The sequence below is a fragment of the Rhea pennata genome, chromosome 3 (genome assembly GCF_028389875.1).
Source record: "Rhea pennata isolate bPtePen1 chromosome 3, bPtePen1.pri, whole genome shotgun sequence".
Classification (NCBI taxonomy): Eukaryota; Metazoa; Chordata; class Aves; order Rheiformes; family Rheidae; genus Rhea; species Rhea pennata.
In genome coordinates this window covers 8,960,404-8,986,664 of record NC_084665.1, presented here as the reverse complement: position 1 = coordinate 8,986,664, position 26,261 = coordinate 8,960,404, and the positions used below count along the sequence as shown (strand labels likewise).

The window sequence follows — 26,261 nt, the reverse complement described above, 5'->3', positions numbered from 1 at the left end:
ACGCCCAAGAGACAGCCCTTTGCATCCGCATGGGCTGCCTTCAGGCACAAAATTCCCCCTGCTCCTTTTTCTCTGCTTTCAGAGCCGTGAGGCTTTAGTGAGGAAGCCGGAGCCCCCTCCTGAAACAGCAGCGCCACTACGAGGAAAGGGTCGCGGGAGCACCTCGGGGTGAGGGGCAGGTCTCTGCCTCCGCGCCCAGGCAGAGGGAGGCGGCAGCCGCACGGCACGTCGACGGCCGCGGCCTCGCATCCCGCAGCGGGGGCGGCCGGAGCGCGCCCAACGGCCGCGCCACCCGCCGCCAACGGCCGCGCGCCGCCCGCCAACGGCCGCCGCCGCCAACGGCCGCGCGCCGCCCGCCGGCGAAGAGGGCAGGGGCGCGGCTCGCCCGCACCTGCCGGCACGCCGGTGCCCGCCAGGCGGCGGGAGCGGAGCCAGGCTGCCCGCCCCGCCGGGTGCCCGCCCCGCCGGGTGCCCGTGGCTGGCTCCCGCCGGGAAGGGGGCGGGAGCGGAGCCGCGCCAGCGCCGCTCCCTGCAGCCCTCGGGGCCCCGCCGCGGTGCGGGGTCGGGCCGCGCCGCGCCGGGCGGTGCTCCTGCTCCTCCCCCTCCTCTTCCTCTTCCTCCTCCTCACCAGAACCAGGAGGCGAAGGGAGCAGGAACCGGGCAGGGAGGCGAGGGACGGTGCTGCTGCCGGACACTGCGAGCGAGTGAGCGAGCGAGGGCAGCGGCGGAGGGGGGGCTCGGCAGGGGCTGCGCCGCCGCCTGCCCCGTGCGGGGAGCCCCGCGCACACAGCCACGCGTGACAGGGGCCCCGCAGAGGCGGGCCGTGCCCGCGCACCCACGCGTACAGGGGGCCGTGGGGAGGCCTCCTCTCCACGCGCGGCCCCCAGACCCGCCCCCCGCCGCGCGCGAGGGGCTGCGTGGGGACCTTCACACGCTCCCGTCACGCGCGCGCGCGCACACAGACACGGGCGGGCGCGCGGAAAGAGCCCTGCTCCACACAGGCGTCAGCGGGCCCCGCGGCGCCCTGCGTGTGGGGACTTGCAAGGGGGCTGCGGGCTGCTCGGCGCCGCGAGAGAGGTGGGGGAGGAATGCGGGACAGCCAGATTTTCTTTTTTTTTTTTTTTTTTTATTTTTTTTTTAAATCACTGTGGTTTGATCGGATCCCTCCGCCACCCTGTTCAGGGAACCTTCTTACCGCCGACACTTCTTCAGTGTCAGTCTGGCACTTCCTTAAATGCCTCCACTGGGCGCCCGCCTGGCGTCAGACCCCACACCCATGCAAGCTTTGCTCCCCTAATGCAGAAGGGAGCAGGAATTAATGCAGTATTTATGGTTAAGGCTTCTTAAGTCATCTTATGAAAAATGCCAAGGTGCTACTCTTAGAAATACTCAGAGAGAGCAGTAGCACACTTACTTCCCCACACACACACTTACCTTAAAGTGGATCTGTTCTTGCTGTAGTACAAAAGACGTCCTCTTGTATTTCCACACCAAGTGTTAATTTTGGAGCTGTAAGGGCTAAAATATGCACAGAATTAATAGCATGGACACACACACTATAGAGTTCAGCTGTTAAATTACTACTTTTCTATAGCCAGGTCGGCTAAGATGCTCTGTAAAAATATTGCCTGGCATTAGCAGTGGCCTGAAGACTGCTTGTGGCCTCCCTGAGCCCTGGAAGAGGCCATGCAGGCACCCCCCTGCCGTGCAGCCCCTGGGGTGTGTTCCCAGAGCAGATCCAGGCTTGACCTGAAGGTCTGAAGACATGGTGTTTGGGGTTGTTTTTTAAATATCCAGCAGTGAGTTGTGCTTGTTGCTGAGCTTGCTTCTTTTTGGAGACTAGTGTCTCTTTGTGGTGCATTCTGTGATGGTTTACTAATGTGCATGTTTTCTTATCATCAGACTGAAACTTCTTGTTTTGAAAAGGAAGTGGGGAAGAGAGCAGCTTTAGGGAATGATAGAGTGCCAGAATTAGCTGCACTCAGGCCATGGTTTTCCAAGCCCTATAAACCAGCAACATGAATGAAAGAAACAGTTTCACCCACCCCTTGGGCTGCTCATTTTCACCCGTGTCAGCACATGCACTTGTATGCAGAACTGGATTAGGAAACTAAACCAGACTGCAATAAATAAATAACCCAGATCAGTTCTGAAATGTGTTTTGCTGGCACAAGGGGGCAGATGAGACTGTTTCTGTTCCGTAACAATATGGACTTACAGCACACTGAAGTGTCTGTAACAGTATGGCTGCTGTGCCAGACTCCATGCCTGTGCTCCTGAAATGAAATCAAACAATTCTTATGCTTACTCCAACTGATTTTTAGTGCTGTTCTTGATGCTTAGAGCATGACTGGTGGCATTCTAGCTTTCTGAAGCCAAAGCTTTTTCTTTTGCTATGAATAAGGCATAACAACAATTAATCTCTACACATTCTGCTGCCCTTGTGCTGGAGGCCTTATCTGCCTGGGCAACCTGCTCAAAAGCTGTGTCTGTGGACACTGCTGTGGAACATGATACAGCCCTTCACCCCTTGGTGTAAGACATATCTAAGCCAGTAAATTCATATGGTGCAGAGCTGCACAAATTCAATGTTGTTTCTTAGGGTTCAGTTTAACATGACAGCTGAGTGTTAATCTGGTCTCTTCTCTCACTGATTAAATAACCTACATCCTTCCTGCAGCATCAGTCATCTTATATTTACGAGCTCCTTCTTCAGTAATTAGCTGTACCCCAGAAGCAGTAGAGCCAGAGTATTTTCTAGTGTCCAACCTAATGTCTTTGTTTACCAAGGCAAAACAAACAAACTTATTGGATAAGCATCAAGCCTTGTTGGTTTAGTAAGTATTTGGTGAAAAGGTGTAGGCTGCCACATCAATGTTAACATAATTAACAGTAGCACTTGTTCCTGGATATAAGTTAGAAAAATGCAACTTAATGACTACAAGAGGCTGAGTTAGAGGTCTGCATAAATCAAAATGATTTTAGAAGTTTAGGGCATACTCAGCACTATTCTAATGACATTTCTTAGTAAGTTGATTTTCCTTAAAAGTATGGTTTTAAGCTGTGCAGGCTGTTTCATTTATGTTGTACTTAATTTCTTTGGGATCAGTATGTATGTATGTATGTAAATGTATCTTTAGCAGGTATATTTCCATTGCCTTTACTTTTGGAATCATTTTTCGTTATTAGTAGAATACCACCACATTTCTATTATCCGTTTGATACTCAGTTTTACATCAATAGAGTTGAAATCAGATATGACCTAGGACTAAAGGAGTTCAAGGAACCACATCTAGAACATTAGTATTCTGAGAACAGATCTTGAAAGAACTTCACTGAAATGGTTAGATGACATAATTAAGTTGTACTCCCTGATGCAAATACTGCATGATGTATAATTTTGTGAACACAACAAAATAAGAAAAGTCTTGCTGTTGAAATTCTTAACCCTTAAGATGTTAAGAAACTTTAATAACATCTGAAAATCTGGAGAAGATTTAGCTAGTATAGGCTGGCTGGTTAGTTGAAAAGTGCTCTTTGTGCATCTGGATGGGAATCTCGGAATGAACTTTGAACTGGGCTCCACCTTGGAGTAATATCTTTTGGCACTAAAAACCTCTTTTATTATCTAATCAGTAACATAAAGCTTCAATATTATCAGCTTGGTAAACAGGTGTACTTAAATTTTCATCCTGTTTCTAGGCATGCTAGATTTAACCTTTAGCTTAACTTTACATTATTGTAACCTAAACTAGTCTGGTCTTTTTCTGTGGTCAGTCCTAGAAAAGGTCATTCCCTCTCTCACTTCTCACCTGTGACCACGGCCCTTGATTCTTTTTGAGCTAAGTTTTAGACTAACGGTTTTAATTTACTTAATACTTTTTAGAAAGAGCTACAGAAGTCTGTTAACATTATTAATGTGCCCTCCACTTTCTTTGCAAAAATATCCTAGTTATTTTTTTTATATTAGAAGCAGTCTGTATTTGTACTTTACCTTTAACAGAGTCTTTGTCTCTGACTTGGGCTCCTAGATACTGCTGAAAGTCTGCAGTAAGTTGAAACAGTGTGCTTCATTGCCTGAGCTTCAACTGCAAAGGTTTGTTTCTTAGGGTTCAGTTTAACATGACAGCTGAGTGTTAATCTGGTCTCTTCTCTCACTGATTAAATAACACAAATTCTTCCTGCAGCATCAGTCACTTTATATTTACAAGCTCCTTCTTCAGTAATTAGTAGAAGTTTACTGATCATGACCAGAGCTTCTGCTTTGAGCATCTTCTCTAGTTTGGCTTGGCATGATTACTGTTTAGCTGTCCAGCAGGAACCTTGTGGGATTTCAGACTAGTCATCCTGCTGAGACAGGATACATGCTTACATCTCTGTGCAAACAGACTACAAGCAGGAACTGCAGTTGCATGCCTGTAAGTTTTTAACACTTCCAGGTGTCTTTTGGACAACAAGCAATACACTGTAAAGGGGCTGGTACTGGTCTTTTACTGCAGAACTGCCTGGATTGCATGTTTTCCCCCCACCCCCGCAGAGACAGCTTATCCCTCTTAACACCACTTCTTGATTTTTTTCATATTCTTATTTCATCTTCCCCATTCAAACAGAGTTTGAATGGCAGAGAGCCACTAAAGTTTTGTTTCCCCTCAGATCCACTCAAATGGATAAAACTAAACCGCTTGTGGTCCCATGGCACCAAACTGGCAGAATTCATCTGCCTTTGCTGCAAGTGTAAACTTTTATTCACAGGGAAAATTACAGTAATAAGTGTACAAATCAGTGAAACTACTCTCTTTACTGGACAGTGAACTGCAGGCTTTACAGTGTCCTAAGTGCCAGATTAGCACTGGATAGTGGAGAAACTTGAGTGAAACTAGACTATCCCTACCCAACAAGAGAACTTGAGATAGGAAGAAAACCCAAAACATTCAGAATAAAACAAAGAAAAAATCATCCGTTCCTATCTTGCAAGAGCAACTACAAGAGCAGAGTCTAGTACAGAGGTAACAAGATACATCTGAAGTTTCAGCCAAGGCCACTGTGAAGTCGTGGCAGTGTGGAAGTGTTTTGGGACTTCGGAGAGATGCAGTTATTTCAAAGATGGGAAGAAAAACAATATCCTCTTTTTTTTTTTTTTTTTTCTGCAGAGCTTACACAGACATTACCAGAAATGATTTCCTCAAATGAATATGGGTCCAACTCTTGGGAGCTCCTGGTGACAGTTGATCATCAGTATGAAGAGGAGCAAAAGGAATTTATACTACGCGTCTCAGGGGATCTTCATATTGGAGGAGTGATGCTGAAATTAGTAGAACAAATTAGTGAGTAAAGACCTGTTTAATTTATACACTCTTATTAAAATAACACACGCAGATTTCCCTCTTAAACAAAACAAAAACTCCTGAATATTTTGAATTGGCACTGCCTCACTTATTTCCAGGTATGTACCTAGCATGCAGGTGCTACAGACCCAGGCCTCGCTTTTTATGTGGACATGACTGAAACACCTATGCTATCACAACATAAACAAAATACCTCTTCTTGTTGTTCAGTTAGACAAATATCATAATTGGACTAAACTAACTATTCCAACTCCCTTTCCAGACAGGCTTTATACCTAACTAGTTTGAGGAGCAAAAGAAATGTATCCATCTGTAGTAGTCATGTAGAGAAAGTATTAGTTGTTACAAAGGCATTTCAGAAGTTATTGTTTACTGTGCTAAGTAGCATTCTAGCCAAAATCAGAGCCACATTAACTGTGGTTAGTTAATCTAGTATTGTGCTATCCAGTAGGGGACAGCTGCTCAGAGCACAGACTGGCTGAGTCAAAATTAGAAGGAGATAAAAGGTAAAGTATCCTGTGTACAGTAACAGCGGGTCAGCCCCACAGGCAGCAAGAGAATCTAGGTTTCTTTAACTCGAATAAAACAAATTAATTTGCCTGCCAAAATAATCATCTGTTCTCTGAGGCTGCAGAATGACAGATACAGGCAAGATGGCATGGTATTTGGTTGTTATATCAATGCCACCGGGTTTTCATATGGTACTTATTTTTCAACTATTGTTCTTCTTCCTGGAGTTCTTAAATCTAGAAGTCTCCACTCACCAGCTTCACCCAAAAGAGCACACCTGTCTGCTAGATCAGACTCTTCAAGTGTGAACACTACGAGCTTCACATTTCTGTTCATTCCTCTAGAAATACCAAATTTGGGGCAACAGAAAGTAGAATATTCAATGCAGAAACTATTTTATGTGGTCATCAATGTCTGACCTTTGACTTTTCTTTTTCCTCCATTTTTTTCCCCTCTGTCTTATTCCAGTAATCATTGTAAACTGCAGTGCAGTTACCTTCTCCTCTAGTCAGCTTGGTCACCACTTTGCATGATACTTTGAAACCTAAGGTCTGGCTTGCTCTGTCTGACATCCAAATATAGGAGATCAGTGTGTCTGCCATGAAGTTAATATGATGTTGCTAAGAAATTTTGGTAGAGACAGATAAGCTGTTTCTGTAGGCTGCAGCCTTGTGGTTGGTTTCTTTCTTTTCCCAAGGTGATCGATGTGATGGGGCTGTGGAACAAAAGTCATACAAGTTTGCCAGAGTTTGGGAGTTACTGTGGATTATTCAGTGTCAGCTACTGAAGCAGATGAAAGACTAGGGAAAATAAAACTCAAAGACAATAAATAATTGTTTTCCCACCAGCTGCTTTGTTACTGTTCAGATACCATCATAGATGTCTCCTTGTTGTTCAAACAGTACAAAATCTAGAAAAGAATTATATGCTCTGAATAAAAATCTGTAGCTCCTCGTGGACAGTTCCAGCTTTCTCTCTTGAGACTTTTGATTTACCTTAAAATGTTCTTGTATTTTTAATACAATGATCTAATGTTTTGTCCCTTTCTTTCTGATAAATGCAGCATATTAGTATCGAAGGATGTTTTAGGAAATGACCCAAAAATCTTTACCATTTAAGAGCATTACTGCAGTAAAAAGGCAGTGCTTCCCCCCAGCTGAAAAAAGAGGATTTTTTTTAAGTTTCTTCAAAAAAAAATTTTTTTTACCATAAGAAAGAGAACTACACTTATTTGACTGTCCAAAACCACCTTGAAACTTAATCTTTTTTAAATGGCTTGACTTCAGAAAAACAAGAAGAGAAAACCCTTCAGCAGAATAGTCTCAAGAATTTTTAATTTAGCAACTTAATTTCAGGACTCCGGCTGCTAAATGAAAAGTTTTGTTTTGAAATTTGTTATTTGGAGAAGAGAAAGAGGTACACAAGACATTTTTAAAAGGCTCCAATTTGATGGAAGGGTATTTTCACATGAAAACACTTAGTGGTGAAAAAGCTCCTCTTAGAGATAGTGATTTTATCAAGGAATCTCCTTTCCAACATTTGACTGTGTAGCAAATCTGTGATGAAAAAAACATAATAAGCAATGTAGGTTTCCACTACCTCTCTGCGTATTTCCACACACGATTCAGCCAACAGCCAATGGTAGCCTGAGTTCCCACTGGGTAATAAGACTAATTTTTCATAGCGTTTTTACAACTAGATAAAGCTAGTGTATTCAACTAGTGCCAAAAGCGTTCTATATTAATAATGTTTACAGCAAATCTGTATATGATTCGTCATCACTTTTTTTTGCAACAACTTTTTACCAAGAAACACCAAAAGGGGAGGGGTTCTACTGTGCTATAGACACACAGAGGAACAGCCTCGTCCTGGCAGAGCTGGTGAGGAGCAAATCAAGGTTGAAAGAAACTATACCTGCTACAACAAATCATTGGCATCTGGGAAGCCACTGAATCCCAGAATTCCCTGTAATATTGAGAATAGCAATGCTTTACTCTATCCTATACGAGTGCTGTTCAAGCTGATCTGATCAAGGTTTTGACACCTTTCAGGTTAGGATGGCATACTGTTCAAGGTCAGTCAGACAAAAATCGCTGTTCTCCCCCTTCAGAACTCCTAACATTACTAATGAACGAAGTCTCCCATCTGTTCTTCATTCAACCAGCTCTTCTCTATCTGCGTAGTTTCCAAAGCACAAAATACACAAATATTTTTATTTAATCAAAACCGAAACAAGCCCATATTAATGAAACAAGACAGTTGTCTATAGACAGGCCTCTCTTCTCCAAGACATTTTAGTAAGCAACTCTCTTCAGTCCCTTGTTGGGACAGACTATTAAAAGACCTTTCTACTGCACTGTACCATATCATACCTATTCCATTTCTCTTACACATTCCTAACTCCCACATGGTAGAGAAGGTCATCTTATATGTTGGAGAGCCTTTCAACTCCTTCCTTACTGTCACAGGTTTACTTACAACATAATGATTTGTTATTTTCATTATTTAAAGAATGTTGCCACTATAAAGTTGTCTTAAGTGGGTTTCATTTGGGTGAGCATCCTCATTAGCCTAACTGTGCAGCAATAGAGAAAAGCTGAATTACTGTGTCTTTCCTGGAACAGCCCTTAGCTATGTGTCACTAAGACTTCCAGGGACACATTGCTCACGCTTAACCCTGTAGAAAAGAGCTGTTCAGTGGTGCTTTCCAGGAGACTGTGGAAGAATTTGTGGCCATGTGGGAGGCCATGTGGGAGGGTTTTCACCTTGCACTGTCAAGTTGCAAAGTGTTGTCATTAGTATGTATCCCAGCACAATGCAAAAAGCTTTGGACCATATACAGTACCAATTTAGGATGCACTTTCCCTATGGATATCTGCCATAGGGATGTTGATCTCAGTTGACATCTATGTTAATTCTTCAGGGAAAATAAAGTTAGTTACCAGTGACTGCCACAGGTATTCAGCAAATGGGGTCTAGGTCTCAGGAACTGTAGTTGTTGTTACTTTAATATAAATAACTTTTTTCTAATTGCATGACACTGTTTCCAAGCCAAGTTTTTGAATATATTTGCTCTAATTTATTAACTGTCTTTCCCTCCCCCCCCCCCCATTTTGCTAGAAATTACACAGGATTGGTCAGATTATGCTCTTTGGTGGGAGCAGAAAAAATGCTGGCTTCTGAAAACCCACTGGACACTGGATAAATGTGGGGTGCAGGCAGATGCTAAGCTGCTCTTCACTACTCAGCACAAAATGCTGCGGCTTCGCTTGCCAAACATGAAGACTGTGAGACTGAAAGTCAGCTTCTCTTCGGTAGTATTCAAAGCTGTCAGTGACATCTGCAAAATTCTCAGTACGTAAAACCAAATCCTTTCCTACAATTAAATTTGAGCATTTCATTAGGTGTCTTTGTTTGATGTAAAGTCCTTACTCCTGCAAGACTGTTTAGATCAAGGAGAAATTTAATTGAGTTGATCTGAGATCAAAGAACAGACTTCTGTTTTTAGTATCCAACACTTATCAATGATTCTCAGTGCAGTAACATTAATGCAAATGGTGCTGAGAAGTGTGTCCTATGGCCCACAAGGAATACTGGCTTGTCAAAGTCCTATTGATAGCTTTGCAGGGATCCTTTTCCTCCTTGAGCCAGCTTGTTTTCTGGCTCATAGCAAAGAGCAGATTCACCTCCTATACCAGCTTCTAGCACAGGCAATTTCATGGGCACCAGCTGATTTACTACTTGTGCTAGGATCCGTAATATGATAGTCAACTTGGGTTATTGCTTTACTTTAGAAGGAATGTGCTTGAGTGTCTAAGACACTTGCAAACCTTTTCAGTCCAGGGCATATACAACTACCTCACGCAATACCATTAACGTATTACAGTGATGAGCCCACGTGTCTCTGCTAGTCCAAGGATGGAGCATCTCCAAGTAGAGACTAGGTTTTGAAATCTTCCAAACCTATGTGCCTATGACCAACAGGATTAAGTTGAGCCTGCAAACAATCCTTCAATTTTAGGGTACACCTAATTCCCATTTTAATTTAGATCTTCAAAGCTTAGCCTATTAACACATTTAGCTTCAGAAAGAATTTCCCACCTCAAGCCATATTTACCACAACAAATCTTTCAACTCCCTCTTCTACTAATGGGTTGTGAAAGGGATACTATGCGCGAATTACACTTAACAGTGTAATATGATGGAGTGGTCTGATAATTGTTCAACTGAAATTTGGCTGAATTAAATATTTCTGCCCACATTTTTCTACCACTTTGAATTGAATGAGTACAGGAGCTGTGTAACTTCTCTTTTGTCAAAAGTGTCTTTGCTTACTGCAGGACAGAAGTGTCATTCAGAAACAAAGTACCAGGTTTGCAATTGACAATACCAGTTTAAAGCAGCAGTGTGTTAGGGAATAGCGTATCACCAAGACAGGGTCTTTTAGGTGAAAAGTAAAATTCTTAAGTGGGGGAAAAAAAGAAAAAAAAAGCATGAACTTCAAATACAGTAGTTCTGTTTCTGTTCTCACTTATTCAGAAGTCAGAGACTTCATTGAGTTCATTCTGCTCAAAGGCAACTGCAGAGACAGTAAAGGAGAAAGAATTTTTCCTTAATGTTCTAAAATGCAGCCATTCTTAGTACAAAAGCAGGCTTAAATCTTGGAAACTCACCCTCACAGCTTGAAGTCTTCGGCCTTTACACTGAATTACTGGCTTTTTTAAATGGGTAGTCCTCTCAACTTGCTAAAAATAAGATTCAGATAGCAATATGGAGCTTTCCCAAATGCTTTGACCAACTGGTCTTTTTGGCCATGAACTTCTGAGATTAAAGGTTTTCTCTTGCTTCAATTCCTGAATTGCAATTGTAGATATTAGACGGTCAGAAGAACTCTCTTTGTTGAAGCAATCAGAAGACGCACTCAAAAAGAGAAAGAAAAAAGACAAGAATAGCAAAGAACCAGTTATAGAAGATATTCTAAACTTGTGCAACTCTCCAGTGATTTCTGGATCATCAGGTAATGGAAAACTCATGTGATCTTACTCTTCTGATTGAAGGCCAAAAGGAGGAAGAAATTCTTTGATCCACAATTAAAATAGGGGAGAACAGTTTAATGTAGAATGGAGCTCAGAGAGACACAGTGGACCTGAAATTAATAGTTCCAAAAAGTTACTGAAATCTCTAGTATTATCAGTATTTTCCTTAAAAAAATAATAATCTTTCTATTGATATATGAAAGGGCACACCAGAAAACAGATTACTAACTGTGGTAATGCACACAGTATCTGCTACTGCTCTTTGAAAACATGAGGCTACTCTTAAACTGTTCAACAATTTTGGCAACCTAAAAGGAGAAGCAAAAATACAGAATTGAAAATAAGTCTCTCCTTTCTCTGCCAAATCTGAGATATTTCACAGAACAAAGTAAAGCTCTTCTGTCCCTGAGGGCACTTCATCTATGAAAGGGCAAGGCCTGCTGCAAACCATAGATAGGAGAGTGTCTTAAAGAAGAGGATCTTTTATGCTGGGAAGCAGTAGACTACCTGACTCTGAAGGTTATTTTCTTTGGAATAATGCATTACTGTTTTTAATTTGCAGCAAGTCCAGGCTTATATAGTAAAACCATGACACCTACTTACGATCCTGTGAATGGGACACCAGCTTCTTCTACAATGACTTGGTTCAGTGACAGTCCCTTGACTGAGCAGAACTGCAGCATCCTTGCCTTCAGTCATCCCAACTGTTCTCCAGAAACACTAGCAGAGATGTACCAGCCTCGGACTTTAGCTGACAAAGCCAAACTTAATGCAGGGTAAGGATGCCTCTCTTTGATATCTTTGTTAGCTGCCTTAACAGAGGTGCCATTAATCCAGCTTTTTAAGAAGTGCTAAGCAGAATTTGAAAACCGAAACCTAATATTAGGCTATATATTGCTACTTTAAAACATACCTTGCTTTAGACTTCATCCCAGAAATCTTAAACTCTTTATCTTTCTTCCTTAATCAATGTTCTTGGTGAGACAACTTTGTTGATAAAATTGAGTAGACTCTGGATTAAATTCCTATGTCAGATTAAGGCAGATCCACTGAAGTGAGCAGCAGCGCGTGGGCACAGCTCAAGGTCAGTTTGGATAACAAGCTCAAAAAGGTTTTAAGGGGCAGCAGAATTACATACTTGGATGAAGTTAGTAAGCTCTAATGCAATACAAATAGGTGACTTTTTTAATTATGCACAAGCAAACATTGCTTATTGTACCTCACAGAAGAACATAGAGCACTGGGAGTTCAGTGATGCAATTCTTGGAGAGTATTGTTTCTTTAACATTAAAACACAGATTGTCATTTTCTAGATCTATGGAGCATTTAACAGTGATTTCAGTATTTTAATTATATTTCATTGGGTAACAAAAGTAGCCAGAATTATAAAACTGCAAACCCTGAAATAAAAAGCAGGAATTCTAAAGATACAGAAGCATTTTTACCTTGGCTTAAGTTAATTTCCCATTTCTAGAGGTCAAGAAGAAAGAATCTGCCTGAAGCAGAAGATAATTGGCTGGAGAAAAATTAGAAAGATTTTAGGTATGGTGTTCATATACTGCAAGTTGACAATACTTATGAAAGTTCTGCCTTTTCAAGCTGTATGAATTTTCCAGGCTCACAGGAATTAGAGCTGTTCATTGTCACTTTTGTTCTGCAATTACATTGGAGCTCTGCAGGTATGATAGTTTTTCCTGTACAAATGAATTTGTGGATTGTTTTCTTCTGCAGCTGGCTAGATTCATCTCGATCGCTAATGGAACAAGGCATTCTGGAGGATGATCAACTTCTTCTACGCTTTAAATATTACACTTTCTTTGATTTAAATCCAAAAGTAAGAGCTTTGTTTTTATTGTTACTCATTGTTTGCCTGCTTTCGTGTTACACAGGGATACTGAATTTTAATGCTAGGATTTGTTATCGTCTGTTCAGAGATCAAATTCTACTTGTTCCCTTGAGCTAAGGCCATACTCTTCCCATCTGGATAGTGAATCACTATCTTCCTCTTGATACTTAAAAACTTATTCAGGTGAGATCTGACAAGCATCAGAAACAGTGGCCAGATTTCCAGGGGGAGCTGGTTTACTATTTCAATAAGAAAAACTAAGGGGAAACCTTAACCAGTAGTATCTCAAAGGATGTAAAGATATACATTCTATTTTTGAAGATGCACTTAAAATGGCACTTACATTCCATTGCCCTTCAGTGAGATTTGGCTTTTCCAGGCTCAAGCCCTCTCAAGCACTTAGGCACCTAAATTAAATCCTTTCCAATGTAACTGTGTGATTTGAGTGATTGAAATGTTTAGAGCCCTTTTGAAAACAAGGCAACACGCACTTAAACACTTCTCTAAAGTTGCCTCTCATTTGCACTTATTTCCACTAAAAGTCAGTTACTGTAGTTTTGTTAAGCCAGGGTTTTTAACACGTGGGTGGTATTTTTAGTGAAATTAAAACCTGATCATTGACCAGTATAAATCAACAAGAGTTTGAATGTGAATTTTATGTAGACCACTTATATCAGCTGAGGATTTAGCATTATTACTGTCTGTAAATGAGTTGTTTCATTTCAGGCATCTCAGACTTTAAAATAATAAAAAAAACCCTTTCTTTATAGTTGGCATGTTTTGGATGAAATTCTATCTCTCCTAAAAATCAAACAGGTGCCTTAACTTAAGCAGCCCAAACATTTTCATTCATTGCCCCAGGCAGTAATGGAGGTGTAAGATGAAATTACCTAAGGCTACTTCATAGCTCACCACTATTGAACGAACGAGCTCATACTCCCAGGTTCATCCTCCCCTCACCTACCTTGCACCAGTGTTGGAGCTTGAATATCTCTGTCAGTCACTTCAGCTTATTAACCAAGCATATGTTTACCCTGGAGGTGGGGAGGAATGAATAGTGAATTAAACCAGTTCACAGCACAATCTGACTAATGCCAAGCTAGCACTAGGATACGGCTAGAACCAAAAAACCAAGAGCAGGAGAGGGGAAGAAGAGGAGTAAAGATTTCTGTCCTTTGACAGCAGCAAGCTGGTAAACCCCTTCAACCATGTTACGTTATTTTAACTCTGTGGTTTCACATTTGACTTAGGCCAGTCTAAGACCTACTACCACAAAAAGGGATGTCCTAGCTTCCCCTTCTGCTTCAACCAAGGACTCCTGAATAGTTTTCTTTTGGATCAGCAAGTTGCTGTGACCCTATGCACAGTCACATGAGATAGTGCAAGGGAAAGTTGGGAACCTACAGCAGGGCAAATGTGGGAGGAAGAAAGCAAATGACTTTTATGGCTTCAGCCCATGTTAGATCAGCTGTTGCTGACCATGAAGGCACATTTTTTGGTCATAAATGACAACGTTCTTTTCTGCTACAGTATGATGCAGTGCGAATAAACCAGATATATGAACAAGCTCGTTGGGCCATCCTGTTGGAAGAAATTGACTGCACAGAGGAAGAGATGCTGATCTTTGCTGCACTACAGGCATGTACTTGATCCAAGTTGCAAAACCTGTTTTCTCAAGAGGCAAGCACAAGCTAGGACAAGACTACGATAGGAAGAGCCTAAGCTGATAGCTCTGCTTCGGTTAGGGACATACTTTTATGTCTGTGTGAAACAATAAGCAGTGTCCATTAACTATAAAACAACTAAAGTCAATAGCAGCATACTATTACTCAAACGGATACATACACTTTGTGAACTATTTACTAACATTATCTAAAGCAAATTGTACACAGGATATAATGTTGATACAAGTCTTCAAGTTTTGAAGAGACCACTATGAAGTGATGCTCACCATACCAACTACCACTATCTCATGTGTTCTTCCTGAAAGTCTAATACATAAATATATATTTTAGCAACGGGGGAAAATGAGGGGAATGTGGGTAATGAGACACAAGTAAAGTTCTGCTGTAGAACTTTACACAGTTAACCAAGACCCAAAAGATCAATGGCTGTATTTTCAAATGCTGTGATTATATGTTACTAACTAATATTTGAATCATATTTGAAGTGAATTTACCCTTCAAAAATCTTATTTTTGATGTTACATTTCAGTACCATGTAAGCAAATTATCATTGTCATCAGAGGCACAAGATTTCATCTGTGAATCAGAAGTAGATGAAGTAGAAGCTGCACTTTCTAATCTGGAAGTGACACTGGAAGGTGGAAAAGCAAGTAACACTTTGGTATGTCATTTTGGAAACCAGAACTGCTTTCACTGTATCAAATGCATTGACTCTGAACCTACTTGGTTTCAGATCTCTTACCATAATTAACAGACATTTACAGAGTGCATTGTACTAAACTTATTCCTGATTATCCATAGGAGGACATCACAGACATCCCGAAACTTGCTGATAATCTCAGGCTAGTTAGGTGAGTTATTAAAAGTAATAATAAAACATGCAAACAAAAACATAAGAAATCCCTTTAGTTTTGCATTCTAACAAAAGAGTGGATCCTGATGTTTTAAATGAACAAAGATATCATATAGTTCTAACTACCCTAATACCATCCTGTTCACATCTTCTCTTACTGCTTTTGGGCCAGATTCTCAGCAAACCTTTTTAGCTCCTGAGGCACTAACATACTTACGCTAGATAGAAGAACAAGCTCTTTATATTTCTTAGGGTTCAATCACCTTCTCTAAAGAAAAGATTATAGGATTTTATTTTCAAGTGTTACTGGTTTTTGCCAAAGAAAAAACAGGAAAAAAACAAATTTCAGCTCTCCCAGAAAATAACTTCTGAAAGCAACCTTATGGTATTTTTTTCTCCCACAAAACAAAAGAAGCAACCAAATTACCCCCTTTCTAACCAAACATGGAGTTTGATTTTTTTTTTTTCTTTTCCAGTATCACTGTGGTAAACTAGACCTAAATAAACAAACTGAGAAAAGGACAATTCTGTGATCACATAAAATCCTGTTTTAAGGGTTATTTAGTATCACTGCACTGATCTCAAGACTATAGTGTCTTTTATCACAAAACGGTCTTCGAGTTTTAGAAAGTACAGATTTATATTGCAGGATTATCATTTTCATTCTGCTGACACATTGATTTGTAGTCAGTGAACTGAAAATTGCACTGTTTACTCATTTATGATAAAGAAATTGTATTTGGCTTCGTATTACCAAGGTGGATTAAAATGAAAGGAAATTTAAGCCTTTGAAGTTCTGTTAGTTACTAGGTTCTAACAATGGATTATTTTTTCCCCAGCAGTAGATAAATTTGTTTTTAAAATCATCCAGCAGTTACTTTTTATCATTAAAAGTTTCCTATATACATAGTAAATCCTAACTAAACACATTGGAGGAAATAGATTAGTTGTAAAACAGTTCCTTAAAAGGAACAAGAGCATATTATTACTAAAAATATTTAATTATAAACCTAAGCACAAAGTTCTGCATATTGTACTGCCAGCTCTATCGGTAGAATAAAACTTATTCACTGTATGGAGCACAGTAGCTCACTAGTGAAGATTACTCTCAGATAGGTGGTAGTATTATGGAGAACTGTAGTACTTTTTCAAAAAAAAAGAAAAATAATTGTAAGCTTTTGAAAAAGTCTTCAGGAACTTTTCTGAATAGAAAAGTAGTTCATAAGTTTAAATAGAAGATAATAGTCCATAATTTTCGAAGCATTTTTTTTTGTCCTTGTATTGGAACCTAAAAAGCCAAAATACTTGCAAATATATTTGAAAATTCCAATTATTTTTGGAATTTAAACAAAAAGATCTAGAAAGGACCAGTCCAGGACTTCTAGAAACACTCTGGGGAATACAACAGAGGGTGTAAGAAATAACCATTTTCCAGCTAGCTGTATAATGCTTGTACCATCATCTTAGATTTAAAGGAAAGTATAAGACAGACAGTGGACTTTCGGTTTGTTTGTTTGTTTTTTTAACTTTAGTGGTGATCTTTGTAGCTGGTTGTGAAGTATTTCTCCAGTAAAATAGTGCTATAATTCAGTAATATTTTGAACTAATAGCTCTGTTCTTTTCTTCTTGAAGTGAATCTAGATGTTTTTTTCTCCTTGACTGTGTTAATGTATTGTTAGAAGAATTCTCTTTTTTTATCTCTTACTGAAGAGAGAAGCAGCAGCTACACGATTATGTTTGATCATTACTGTTCTATCAGTTAATTCCTAGTTTCACAACAGATGCTTTAAAATTAACTCTTTGAAAGAAATGAACTTACATTAGCAAAGTACTGGAATAAACTAAAATAATTAAAGCTAGTATTATATCCATGTAATTGTATGCATGAGACAAACTGGAATAATATTGCCCTAATGGAAGAAGATAGTTTAAACTATTACCTTTTCTTGAAGTGGTACAGAACCTCTGGACTTAGTCAAGGAATAGAATTTTGTTATGTTAGATACTATTTAGATTTAAAGCCAAAAAGATGGCCCCTACCTCAAAAGTTCACAGGTTGAGTAGAATATAAGCTAGTTTTACTGATGCAAATTTTCTAGATCGGGAACCCTGAAAACACTCACACTGGTTTTGGTCATGAGAACTAATTAGTGTGTTACATTAGCAGTACTGAGTTCATGTAAAAAGCAGAATATGTTAAGTCTTTGTTAGAATGGAATGGCTTCAATAAGGAATAGAAGAAAAGGGCTAGGGGGAAGATAAAAGAAATCATAGATGGGATTCAACCAGTGACACAAGTGTAAGTGAATTGATGCCATGTGTACATGACCGCAAAGGACTTGAGCTCTATAGTGATATCTGTGAGTAACTTAGTGATGCATATATTTAAATATAAACATATGCAGTTCATTTGTTCTCTTAGGCCCAAGAAGCTGTCACTGAAAGCCTTCAAGCAATATTGGTTTGTTTTTAAAGACACTTCAGTATCTTATTTTAAAAACAAGGAATCTGCGCAGGGAGAACCTATTGAGAAACTAAACCTAAAAGGTAGGAATTTTCTTTTCCTTTATTTACTTATTCTGTTGCATTCATGATTTGAGTAAATCAAGAAATCACTGTAAGACTCAGGAAGAGAAAGCAGTAGCATTTACCCTGAAACTACTTTTTCTGCTACTCTTAAGTAGGCAGACCTTGTCCGCAGAGAGGCCTAACCAAAACGATTGAATACCTTAGCCCAAACCAAGATTATCTTGACCTAACTTCTAAAATGCTTTATACCACTGAATTCACTTAGAGATAGGTCAGACAGAGAATACGATCCATATGTGACACTTGCACTTCCAAGTATTTTTAATCTATGTTTTATGGCAATACTCACCTCAGTCCTTGGCAAAAGCATATTGGTAGCAGAGGATTACAAATACTGTCATGGACAGGAATACCATAGGTTGCACTTATACACTGCTGTGCAAGACTGCTCTCTACACCTTTGTTTCAAACATGGGGAATTTCATAACTGCAACCCAGCTTCAGGGAACTTCTGGAGGAGAAACTCTGGATGTACACAGGGCAGATGCCAGCACTATATATAGCCTCCATCTACATCTACTCCTGCAGGGACATCCTATGTTCAGCATCAGGCAACCAGTGATGCCCAGGATTCATCCTAGAAGAAACCTTTGAAATAGAAAGAAGATTGACCCCTGTGAACAAATGGCTCTGCATACCAATCTGCACATCCTCAGTAGGTCAGATGAATGCATGGTAAAACTAGCCAAAGTGACTGAAACCTGAACAAGTAGCCCACAGCTTTGGTGTCACTTGACACAAAGGAGCATCATTGTGGCATTTTTGACTCTAGCCGAATCCAGAAGGCCTACAATAGCACTACAACATTGAAATAATCAGATTATCCAGAGTTCTCTGGGATCTCTGAACCTCCCAGCTGCACTAGATGTCACTGACATTGTGTTTTCAGTACTAACTTGCTTCTGAAAATAGAGTTCAGGCTTTCAAGAAACTGAGAGTAAAATTTCCAAAAGCACCTATCTCATCAACTCCTGTCCACTTTAAGTATTGAGTGTTTCCCCAGATAAAGCAGAGGTTTTGAGAGCATTTACATTCGTGACCTTTTTGTAGTCACATTGAACAACATGCTCTTTGAGCTCGGAGCATTCATCACTAAAAGCATTCATCACCCTGGCAACCCAGATCGGGCAGTGTACTAGAACAAAAAGCTTTGATTAGGCCTGATCTTCAAAAGTCTCGGCCCTTGATCTCAAAGCAGAACAACCATTAAGCGCTGTTCTTTATCATTATACTATTACTTAAAATGAGTGACATAATAAATAAATAAATTTGTTTCTTTGTGATTCTCTATAATCTAGGATGTGAAGTTGTACCAGATGTAAATGTTGCAGGGAAGAAGTTTGGAATCAAATTATTAATTCCTGTTGCTGATGGCATGAATGAAGTATATTTAAGATGCGATAATGTGAGTAATAGAACAGAAAGTCTGCATTCCAGATTTATTATTAGGTTGTCTAGGAGACCCCTTATCCTATTGTTCTAGAAGTTGTACATAAAAACAAGGGTGCTCCAAAGACTTCATTATCTACATGTCTAGTAGAATATAAGAAAAATGTGGTAGACTAAAAAATACTTAATGGTTTAAGGGATGAAGGGGCAATAATTCAAAGTTGATAACCAGTTTCCAAGTAGAGCAGTTGGAAGAGAAAGAAAAAAATACTATGGGAAAAAAAATTTGTTACAGTGTTTTCAGAGGGTTGAGGTCTGGTTTTTGTTCTCTTCATTTTCTTAATTGGAACTTTCCCTTGGGACAAAGGTAGTATAATAGGGATCTTAAGTTTGTTTCAAGACTTTTATATCAATCCCAATTCTGTAATTACTTGGAAAAGAGTCCTACCATAAAATTTCCCAATGAATCTATTCCAGAGCGCTGGAATTCTCTCTGTCAACTAGCAGTAGTTTCATGCATCAAACTTATTTTCCAGAAACATTCATGCGGAGAAAATACTGAACTTGTAGTGACTGTAGCATTGATGATCAGATATACTATACAGCCTCAATTGCTGCTGACATCAGCGGGAGCTGTAGACACACTGAAAACCAGTTTCACATAGTGCATTCTTTGACACTTTATAACAAAGCATCTATTTTTAATGAATCTGAGTACATTTTCAAGGTAAGCGCCTGAAACTCTAAAACGTAACTATTCCACAAAGCTAATTCTGTGCATGGAACTAGCCTATCACGGAGGTGCAAGGATACTGTATTACCTATACATCCACCCAAATGAAACAGGATAGTTCCAAAGTTGTTTTATCTTAGAGCGAGAAATGTTTGAGCAGTAACCATCTTCATAAATGATTTGTTCAGAAATACCAAACATAAATATCAGAAAATTTATTTATTGCAGGAGAATCAGTATGCTCGATGGATGGCTGCTTGCATCTTAGCCTCAAAAGGCAAAACGATGGCCGATAGCTCTTATCATCCTGAGGTCCACAAGATTCTTTCATTTTTAAAGATGAAGAACTGGAATGTCTCCCCTCAGGCTGCCTCTGATCCAGAAAGCATGGACATGAAACCAGAATGCTTCGTCTCACTACGTTATACAAAAAAATACAAGTCCAAGCAGGTATCCTCAGCATGGCTGTTACGGTTGAGGATGAGTTATTCCAGAGACAAGGCACATGATGGAATAAGGACAAGACTAGATTCAGATAGCTTTTGGAAACCACGCAAGGATTCCTGGCCATACACTAGAATCATACACTATGCATTTACCTCTTTGATATTTAGCAAGATGCCTTTTCTTTAAACTGAACACAGTGACTGGTCTCTCAGCACTTTTTCCAAGTACTCCTACATCCACACTGCCTCGAAGTAACTAATTATGTCTTCAAGATAGTGCTGTACCTGAAAATCTCTTCAAAATGAAGAGGGAAGGTTTTTAAGGAAGGGAAGATACTGTCTGCATCTTAAATACAGAGGTTTTCCTACCCTCTTGGCCTGGGTACCCCTCCTCCTCTCCACTTTTTTTCTTTGCTCACTGATTTTGCTGTAACAGAGTTCAGCCCACCCACCCGCAGCACACAGTTCCCAGACCAAAGTAATGGAGTACGTGCTACTCAACATCTTCCATAATATCATCTCTTTGTCAGACACCTAATTGAAGGGGCACACTGCAGCAGATTTCATGGCCTGCTTTCAGGGCTAGATAAATGATGCAGTAGATAAAGCAGTTATTTAGCAAAGGGAACTTTTGTTACCATGAATAAGTTTGTATTTAGCTACTGCATGGTGCCTAGAGCTTGCAAGATGCATAAATGAGTAATGAATGGTACATTAGCAGAGAATCCTGCTGAGCTCATTCCCTCCCTCACACCGTTTCAGTTGCAAACATGCCCTGCCCACCCAGAGGATGGTCAAAGTCCATTTTCCTGGTGTTCGGAACTGCTCCTTAGCCACATATTTAACATTCCAGCAAGATTGTTCACCAGGGGCACATCAGGTCAGCTGCAAGATAGACACAACTTGGAACAAGCACAGTAGAGCCCACTGCCTCAAGAGGGAAATACAAGATTAGAACCAAGAACATTTCAGTTTAAAAAATTTCTGGCCTGGAGCAGTGCAGATGAGAACAAATTGTTGCCCAGGATAGCTGGGATCAGAGTATTTATAGTAGTGAATGTGCAGCTCAGAAGCTCCTCATCTGCTACCACTTTGGCCAACAGTGAACCAAGGGCCAAATTTCACTGGAAACCCTAGCTAGTCTACAGCAGTCTGTCATGGCAGAGCTATAATAAACCCTATGAATCTTCATATCAATGGAAGTTCTTGCCCTGAGAATATCATCTTACACTTCTGGCCCAGTGGAAGTGATGTAGCCAGGAGAGGGGGAACAGGTAGAGAATGCTCATTTCCCAGCAACCTCACTGTACAGGATGGGCCTGTCCAGTGCAAGATTATTTTACAGTATGTTGGAGCTAGGTCCAGTGCAGCACAAAACCAGGTGCTGAGACCTTCCTGCACCATTCTCCCCAACAGCTCAGGATCTATCCTCAGGTGATCTTCACAAACGTTTACTTGAACAGTCAGCACTACGTATCTGAACTTGGCATCAGAGCTAATAATGTCTGATTTAATGAAAGCAAAGATATTTTTATTTTCTAGTTCACTGAAATCTTTCTCTCTTCCTGTGTTTCCCAGTTAGCTGCTCGTATTCTGGAAGCCCACCAAAATGTAGCCCAGATGTCCCTAGTGGAGGCCAAGCTGCGTTTTATTCAAACATGGCAGTCCCTCCCTGAGTTTGGCTTATCCTACTACATTGTAAGGTAATCACACTGTTACAGCTATATCAAGCTGCCATAATATGTTCACAGTCAGTGATTTTCAGGAAGTTCCTTGAATCTCAGTTTGGGGAACATACTCCTATTTCCCCACAGACCATTTTAATTCTAGTAACTCTCATGCATCTGTTTTTTCCATAGCAGTAGCAGTCAGTAGCTCCATTCTGGAAATAAGACCCTCCATTGATGTCTGCCTTCATACACGCCTCTTGGGTTTTGCCTGAAGTAACGAATCAGTAGGATTAAACCCTTACTGACATAAATTCACTGAAGTGTAAGATTTAAATCCTGTTGGTGTTCTCAGGTTTGCAATGCATTCATTCATGCAAACTACCAACTTGCCTTAGTCTCTGGATGTTCTAACTCCTGAGCTGTACCAGGAGTCATGTGGGAGAGCACAACTTAGCTGGGGCCAGAACTATGCCAGGACTAGCAATTTAACAGAACAGGCAATTCTATTGAGTTCATTGCCCAGGAATGTTCCCTGGCATGATTTAATTTACTAACAGATATAGATATTTTGTCCCATCTGTCAGCAGTATTTCTGCAAAAAAAATCCTAAACTGCATCAGTGTGATCTTACAGCATGGGCAAAACATCTTGTGATGAATTTTACAAACTGATGGGCAGAACCTCAGTGGAGAGTTCACAGACTGCGGTCCAGTTCACATTCTTTTCCTCAGGGCCAGCTTCATTTAAGGACAGAAGGTTCGAAAACTGAATCAAAACAATAAAAATTATTAGCAGCAGCCAGATGAGATTTTTTTTCCAGCTTTCAATATAAGGGTAGAGGAAGGTAGTTTCCTTCACCTTTTGCTAAGAATTTCCTACTCAGAAACATCTGTCCACAAAGAGTTCTGCTACTTAGGTATTTATTTTCACCTCTGATCAAAATGTTAAAATGTACCAAAATCTTTGTGTGTGATTTCTACTCAGAAATATGCCTATTCTGCTAACTCTGAAATATTTTAATAAGCTGAGTGCTACATAATATAATAAATATAGTATTTTGATATGATTATATAATTTAGCTGAGTATAAATGGAAGAACAAGTTTCAACATTACTGGAGTGAGGCAAGTAAAATTAATGTTGACACTTCCCAATTAAAAAAAAAAAATCAAGTTCTTGTATTAGCACAAAATATTCCCATTTTGACAGAATGGTGTTTTTCAGCACAAAACAATGACTTGGAAAGATTGCAGCCAGACCTACCTGCCTAGGTTTTTTTTTGTTTGTTTGTTTTTGTTTTTTTTTTTTAACATCTTTTGCCATGGTTCCCTAGGCTACATTCTTGCCTTGTAACAAATACTGTCCCGAAGAAAGATCCAAGCTCTCCTCAATCCTAGGCTATTTAGGCTATTGTTACCAACAGCTCTATAACACTGAGTGAGAGGGAAACATCTTCGCATTAGTTTTGACTGCCTCTGTTCTCCCGCATTTTTTTGCTCTTGCATAAAAAGGCAGGTGAAACATTTCTCTAGAAAAAAATACTGCAGGCTGAATCTGCTCAGAGGTATTGGGGTTTTCTTTCAGGTTTAAAGGAAGCAAGAAGGATGATCTGCTCGGTGTGTCTTATAACAGGCTCATACGGATAGATGCAGCCACAGGAGACCCTATCACAACGTGGAGGTTCTCCAACATGAAACAATGGAATGTGAACTGGGAAATACGCCAGGTAAAATTGGAATGGCTCTCCGCATTCAGTCCTTACATTTGAGACACTGGAGGATACTTTCATAGATTGGTTTTAAGCCTCAGAGTGAAAAGATTTTGAATCATAGGAATCATAGAATGGTAAGGTTGGAAGGGACCTCTGGAGATCATCTAGTCCAACCCTTAACGTAGCCCATACGGGGACTGAACCCATGACCTTGGCATTAGCAGCACCATGCTCTAGCCAGCTGAGCTAAACGTGCCCCCCAAAATGTTCTTACTGGACACTTATGCCTTGTTATCATAGAATCATAGAATGGTAAGGTTGGAAGGGACCTCTGGAGATCATCTAGTCCAACCCTCAGCATAGCCCACAGGGGGATTGAACCTGCGACCTTGGCATTAGCAGCACCACGCTCTAACCAGCTGAGCTAAGTGTTATGACTGGTTATTAAATAATCCACTATATCTAATTTTTTTAATGGAAACTGTAGTCTGAGTTCAGAAACTAAAAGGTTTCCAGTTTAAAATGTACCTACTAGGCTTATTTTTTACAAGCTTCCTCTAATTTTGATGGGATGAAATACAGAGACTCAGAGAAAAATTCCACCCTAGTATATGTTTACTGCTCTGTTAGTAAAAATCTCATTTTGTTCTCTGCACAGTCTTAACTTGCGCATCATCCTCTAAACTGCAATGACTCTGTTTTTATTATGAGTTAAAGCTACATGAACTCAGCTTGCCTTTTAAATCCCAAGCTGGGATTGCAATGCTATGGTGCAAACTCCTCTTACTTCAGTATGTGATCCCAGGTGTAGAGTTCCATGGTGTGATTTGTATCAGGGTGCTTCTGACCTTGGTTAAGTTTGCTCAGCGCAGCCAGCTGTTGCTCAGTTTGGCTTTGAAAACTTAAAGACCCTTTTGCAAATCTTAGATTTCTGGAGTGGAACTAGTGTGACCTGACGTAAATTCAAGTAGCCTGGAGACAGATCCTTCTTATAATTTCCACATCCATATCCAGGAGCTAGGATAAAAAATCTATATTGCTGCAGTACTTCCTGTGCCAGAGCCTGCAATGTGTTGGTAAAGCTGTTGGGTTTTGCATTAAATCACTCTCAAAAAAGGCAGAATCTGCAGATAGCAGCTAGCCCCAGTTGTCTGCTGGATTTTAGGACTGACAGTAGTGAAACTCAAAACCTGACCTCAGAAATCAGATTTAAGGTTAGGGCACAAAAATGAACAGTATTAAACATTACTGGTTAAGTGTACAAAGAGTCGGGAGTGCCATTCTTACTGTTTCAGTGTTGCTATGTGTTTACAAGGCCTCCATATATGGCACTAGAAAAAATCTGGTAGAAAGCTTTGTTTTGTTGGCTTCCAAAACAAGCAGCAAGATTTTGACCACAAGAGGGCCCTACCACAGCAGAAAGTTAAGAACCAACCAGCCAAAAACCTTCAACATACTGCAGACCCAGAAATCTATACAGCTCTTTTGTTAGCAGAGCTAGGTACTGGCTTACTGCAGTCTTTGTAGGCTAGCTGCTTTCACACTCACTGTTTTTACAGATTCATGTCAGGTAGAAAGATAATGTAGTTTATCTGTTACTGATTTTGCCATGTGCATTTTCTTTAGGTTGCAATCGAGTTTGATCAGAATGTGTCTATTGCTTTCACATGTCTGAGTGCAGACTGCAAAATCATCCATGAGTATATTGGGGGCTACATCTTCTTATCAACCCGCTCCAAAGACCAAAATGAAACACTGGATGAAGAGCTGTTCCATAAATTAACTGGAGGTCAGGAATGAAGTAAAGCAAGCGCTCCCCCTCTCTTTCCCCCCAGCTAAAAGGACCAGAGATTAAACAAGACACTGATTGTTAATTGCTGGCTAATAAATATACTATATATTATAATCCTGTAATATGACTGAACTATTTCCAGCTTGTTAAATATTGAAGCCAAGGTCACTGGATGGAGTATGAACTAGAACAATTAGACTTCGTTTTCCTTTCGTACAGCTAGAACTTTTCAAACAAAAAGAGTGTAGCCATTGGGCATTTCTGAGTCTAGTATTTTAATTGCAACAATCTGTTTTAATATCCAGAACAAAGGATTTCAGGTTGTCGTACAGCAAATTTTGTTCTCTGTTACAGCCCTGCAAATCACATTTGCTAGCATGTCTCAGGATTAAACAGAACCAAAGCTGAATAAATAACATTTTTTAAAGCTACATCACTTGTCTAACATTCATGCTGGGAACAGAAAACATTTCATCAGTACTCCGAAGTCCTGCAGATACAACTTTCAAATCCCAAGTAGTGGTTACATGATCATTCAAAAATGTAACACCCATGTCTACCTTCAGTTATGCTACTAGAATCCATTAAAATCAAAGAGGCTACCAGATGCATAGAACAAAACATCAGTCTTTGCAAAACCAGATTCTAAATGTTAAA

General features: G+C 40.1%; 1 protein-coding gene and 1 long non-coding RNA gene across 3 annotated transcripts in view; one reads left to right on the top strand and one right to left on the bottom strand.

Moving 5' to 3' along the window:
* Positions 1 to 634: 634 nt before the first annotated feature.
* Positions 635 to 26,002, top strand: FERMT1 (FERM domain containing kindlin 1). 2 transcript variants are annotated; one of them, XM_062573497.1, is made up of 15 exons: positions 635 to 704; positions 5,151 to 5,324; positions 8,976 to 9,209; positions 10,726 to 10,872; positions 11,454 to 11,667; positions 12,623 to 12,725; positions 14,268 to 14,375; positions 14,952 to 15,083; positions 15,224 to 15,273; positions 17,698 to 17,822; positions 19,163 to 19,269; positions 20,215 to 20,436; positions 22,011 to 22,135; positions 23,686 to 23,827; positions 25,439 to 26,002. In XM_062573497.1, the coding sequence occupies exons 2-15, from the start codon at positions 5,174 to 5,176 to the stop codon at positions 25,610 to 25,612; spliced, it is 2,034 nt and encodes a 677-aa protein (XP_062429481.1). In that variant the 5' UTR covers positions 635 to 704; positions 5,151 to 5,173; the 3' UTR covers positions 25,613 to 26,002. The 2 variants fall into 2 exon arrangements, with proteins under 2 accessions (XP_062429481.1, XP_062429483.1); XM_062573499.1 differs by lacking the exon at positions 8,976 to 9,209.
* Positions 1,215 to 26,261, bottom strand: part of LOC134139110 (uncharacterized) — a 50,943-nt gene continuing 25,896 nt past the window's right edge. Inside the window, exons 3-5 of the long non-coding RNA XR_009958067.1 lie at positions 5,169 to 5,302; positions 1,435 to 1,518; positions 1,215 to 1,293 (exon numbers count right to left, since the gene is read on the bottom strand). This is a non-coding gene — a long non-coding RNA (uncharacterized LOC134139110). The remainder of the gene's footprint in view (positions 1,294 to 1,434; positions 1,519 to 5,168; positions 5,303 to 26,261) is intronic.

What these genes read in the sequence shown, in the direction of transcription:
- FERMT1 (XM_062573497.1), top strand. Translation starts at nt 5,174, where the DNA reads ATGATTTCCTCAAATGAATATGGGTCCAACTCTTGGGAGCTCCTGGTG. An exon ending in TGACATCTGCAAAATTCTCA is followed by an intron (nt 9,210 to 10,725) that starts GTACGTAAAACC and finishes TTGCAATTGTAG; the next exon opens with ATATTAGACGGTCAGAAGAA. An exon ending in GAAAAGCAAGTAACACTTTG is followed by an intron (nt 15,084 to 15,223) that starts GTATGTCATTTT and finishes GATTATCCATAG; the next exon opens with GAGGACATCACAGACATCCC.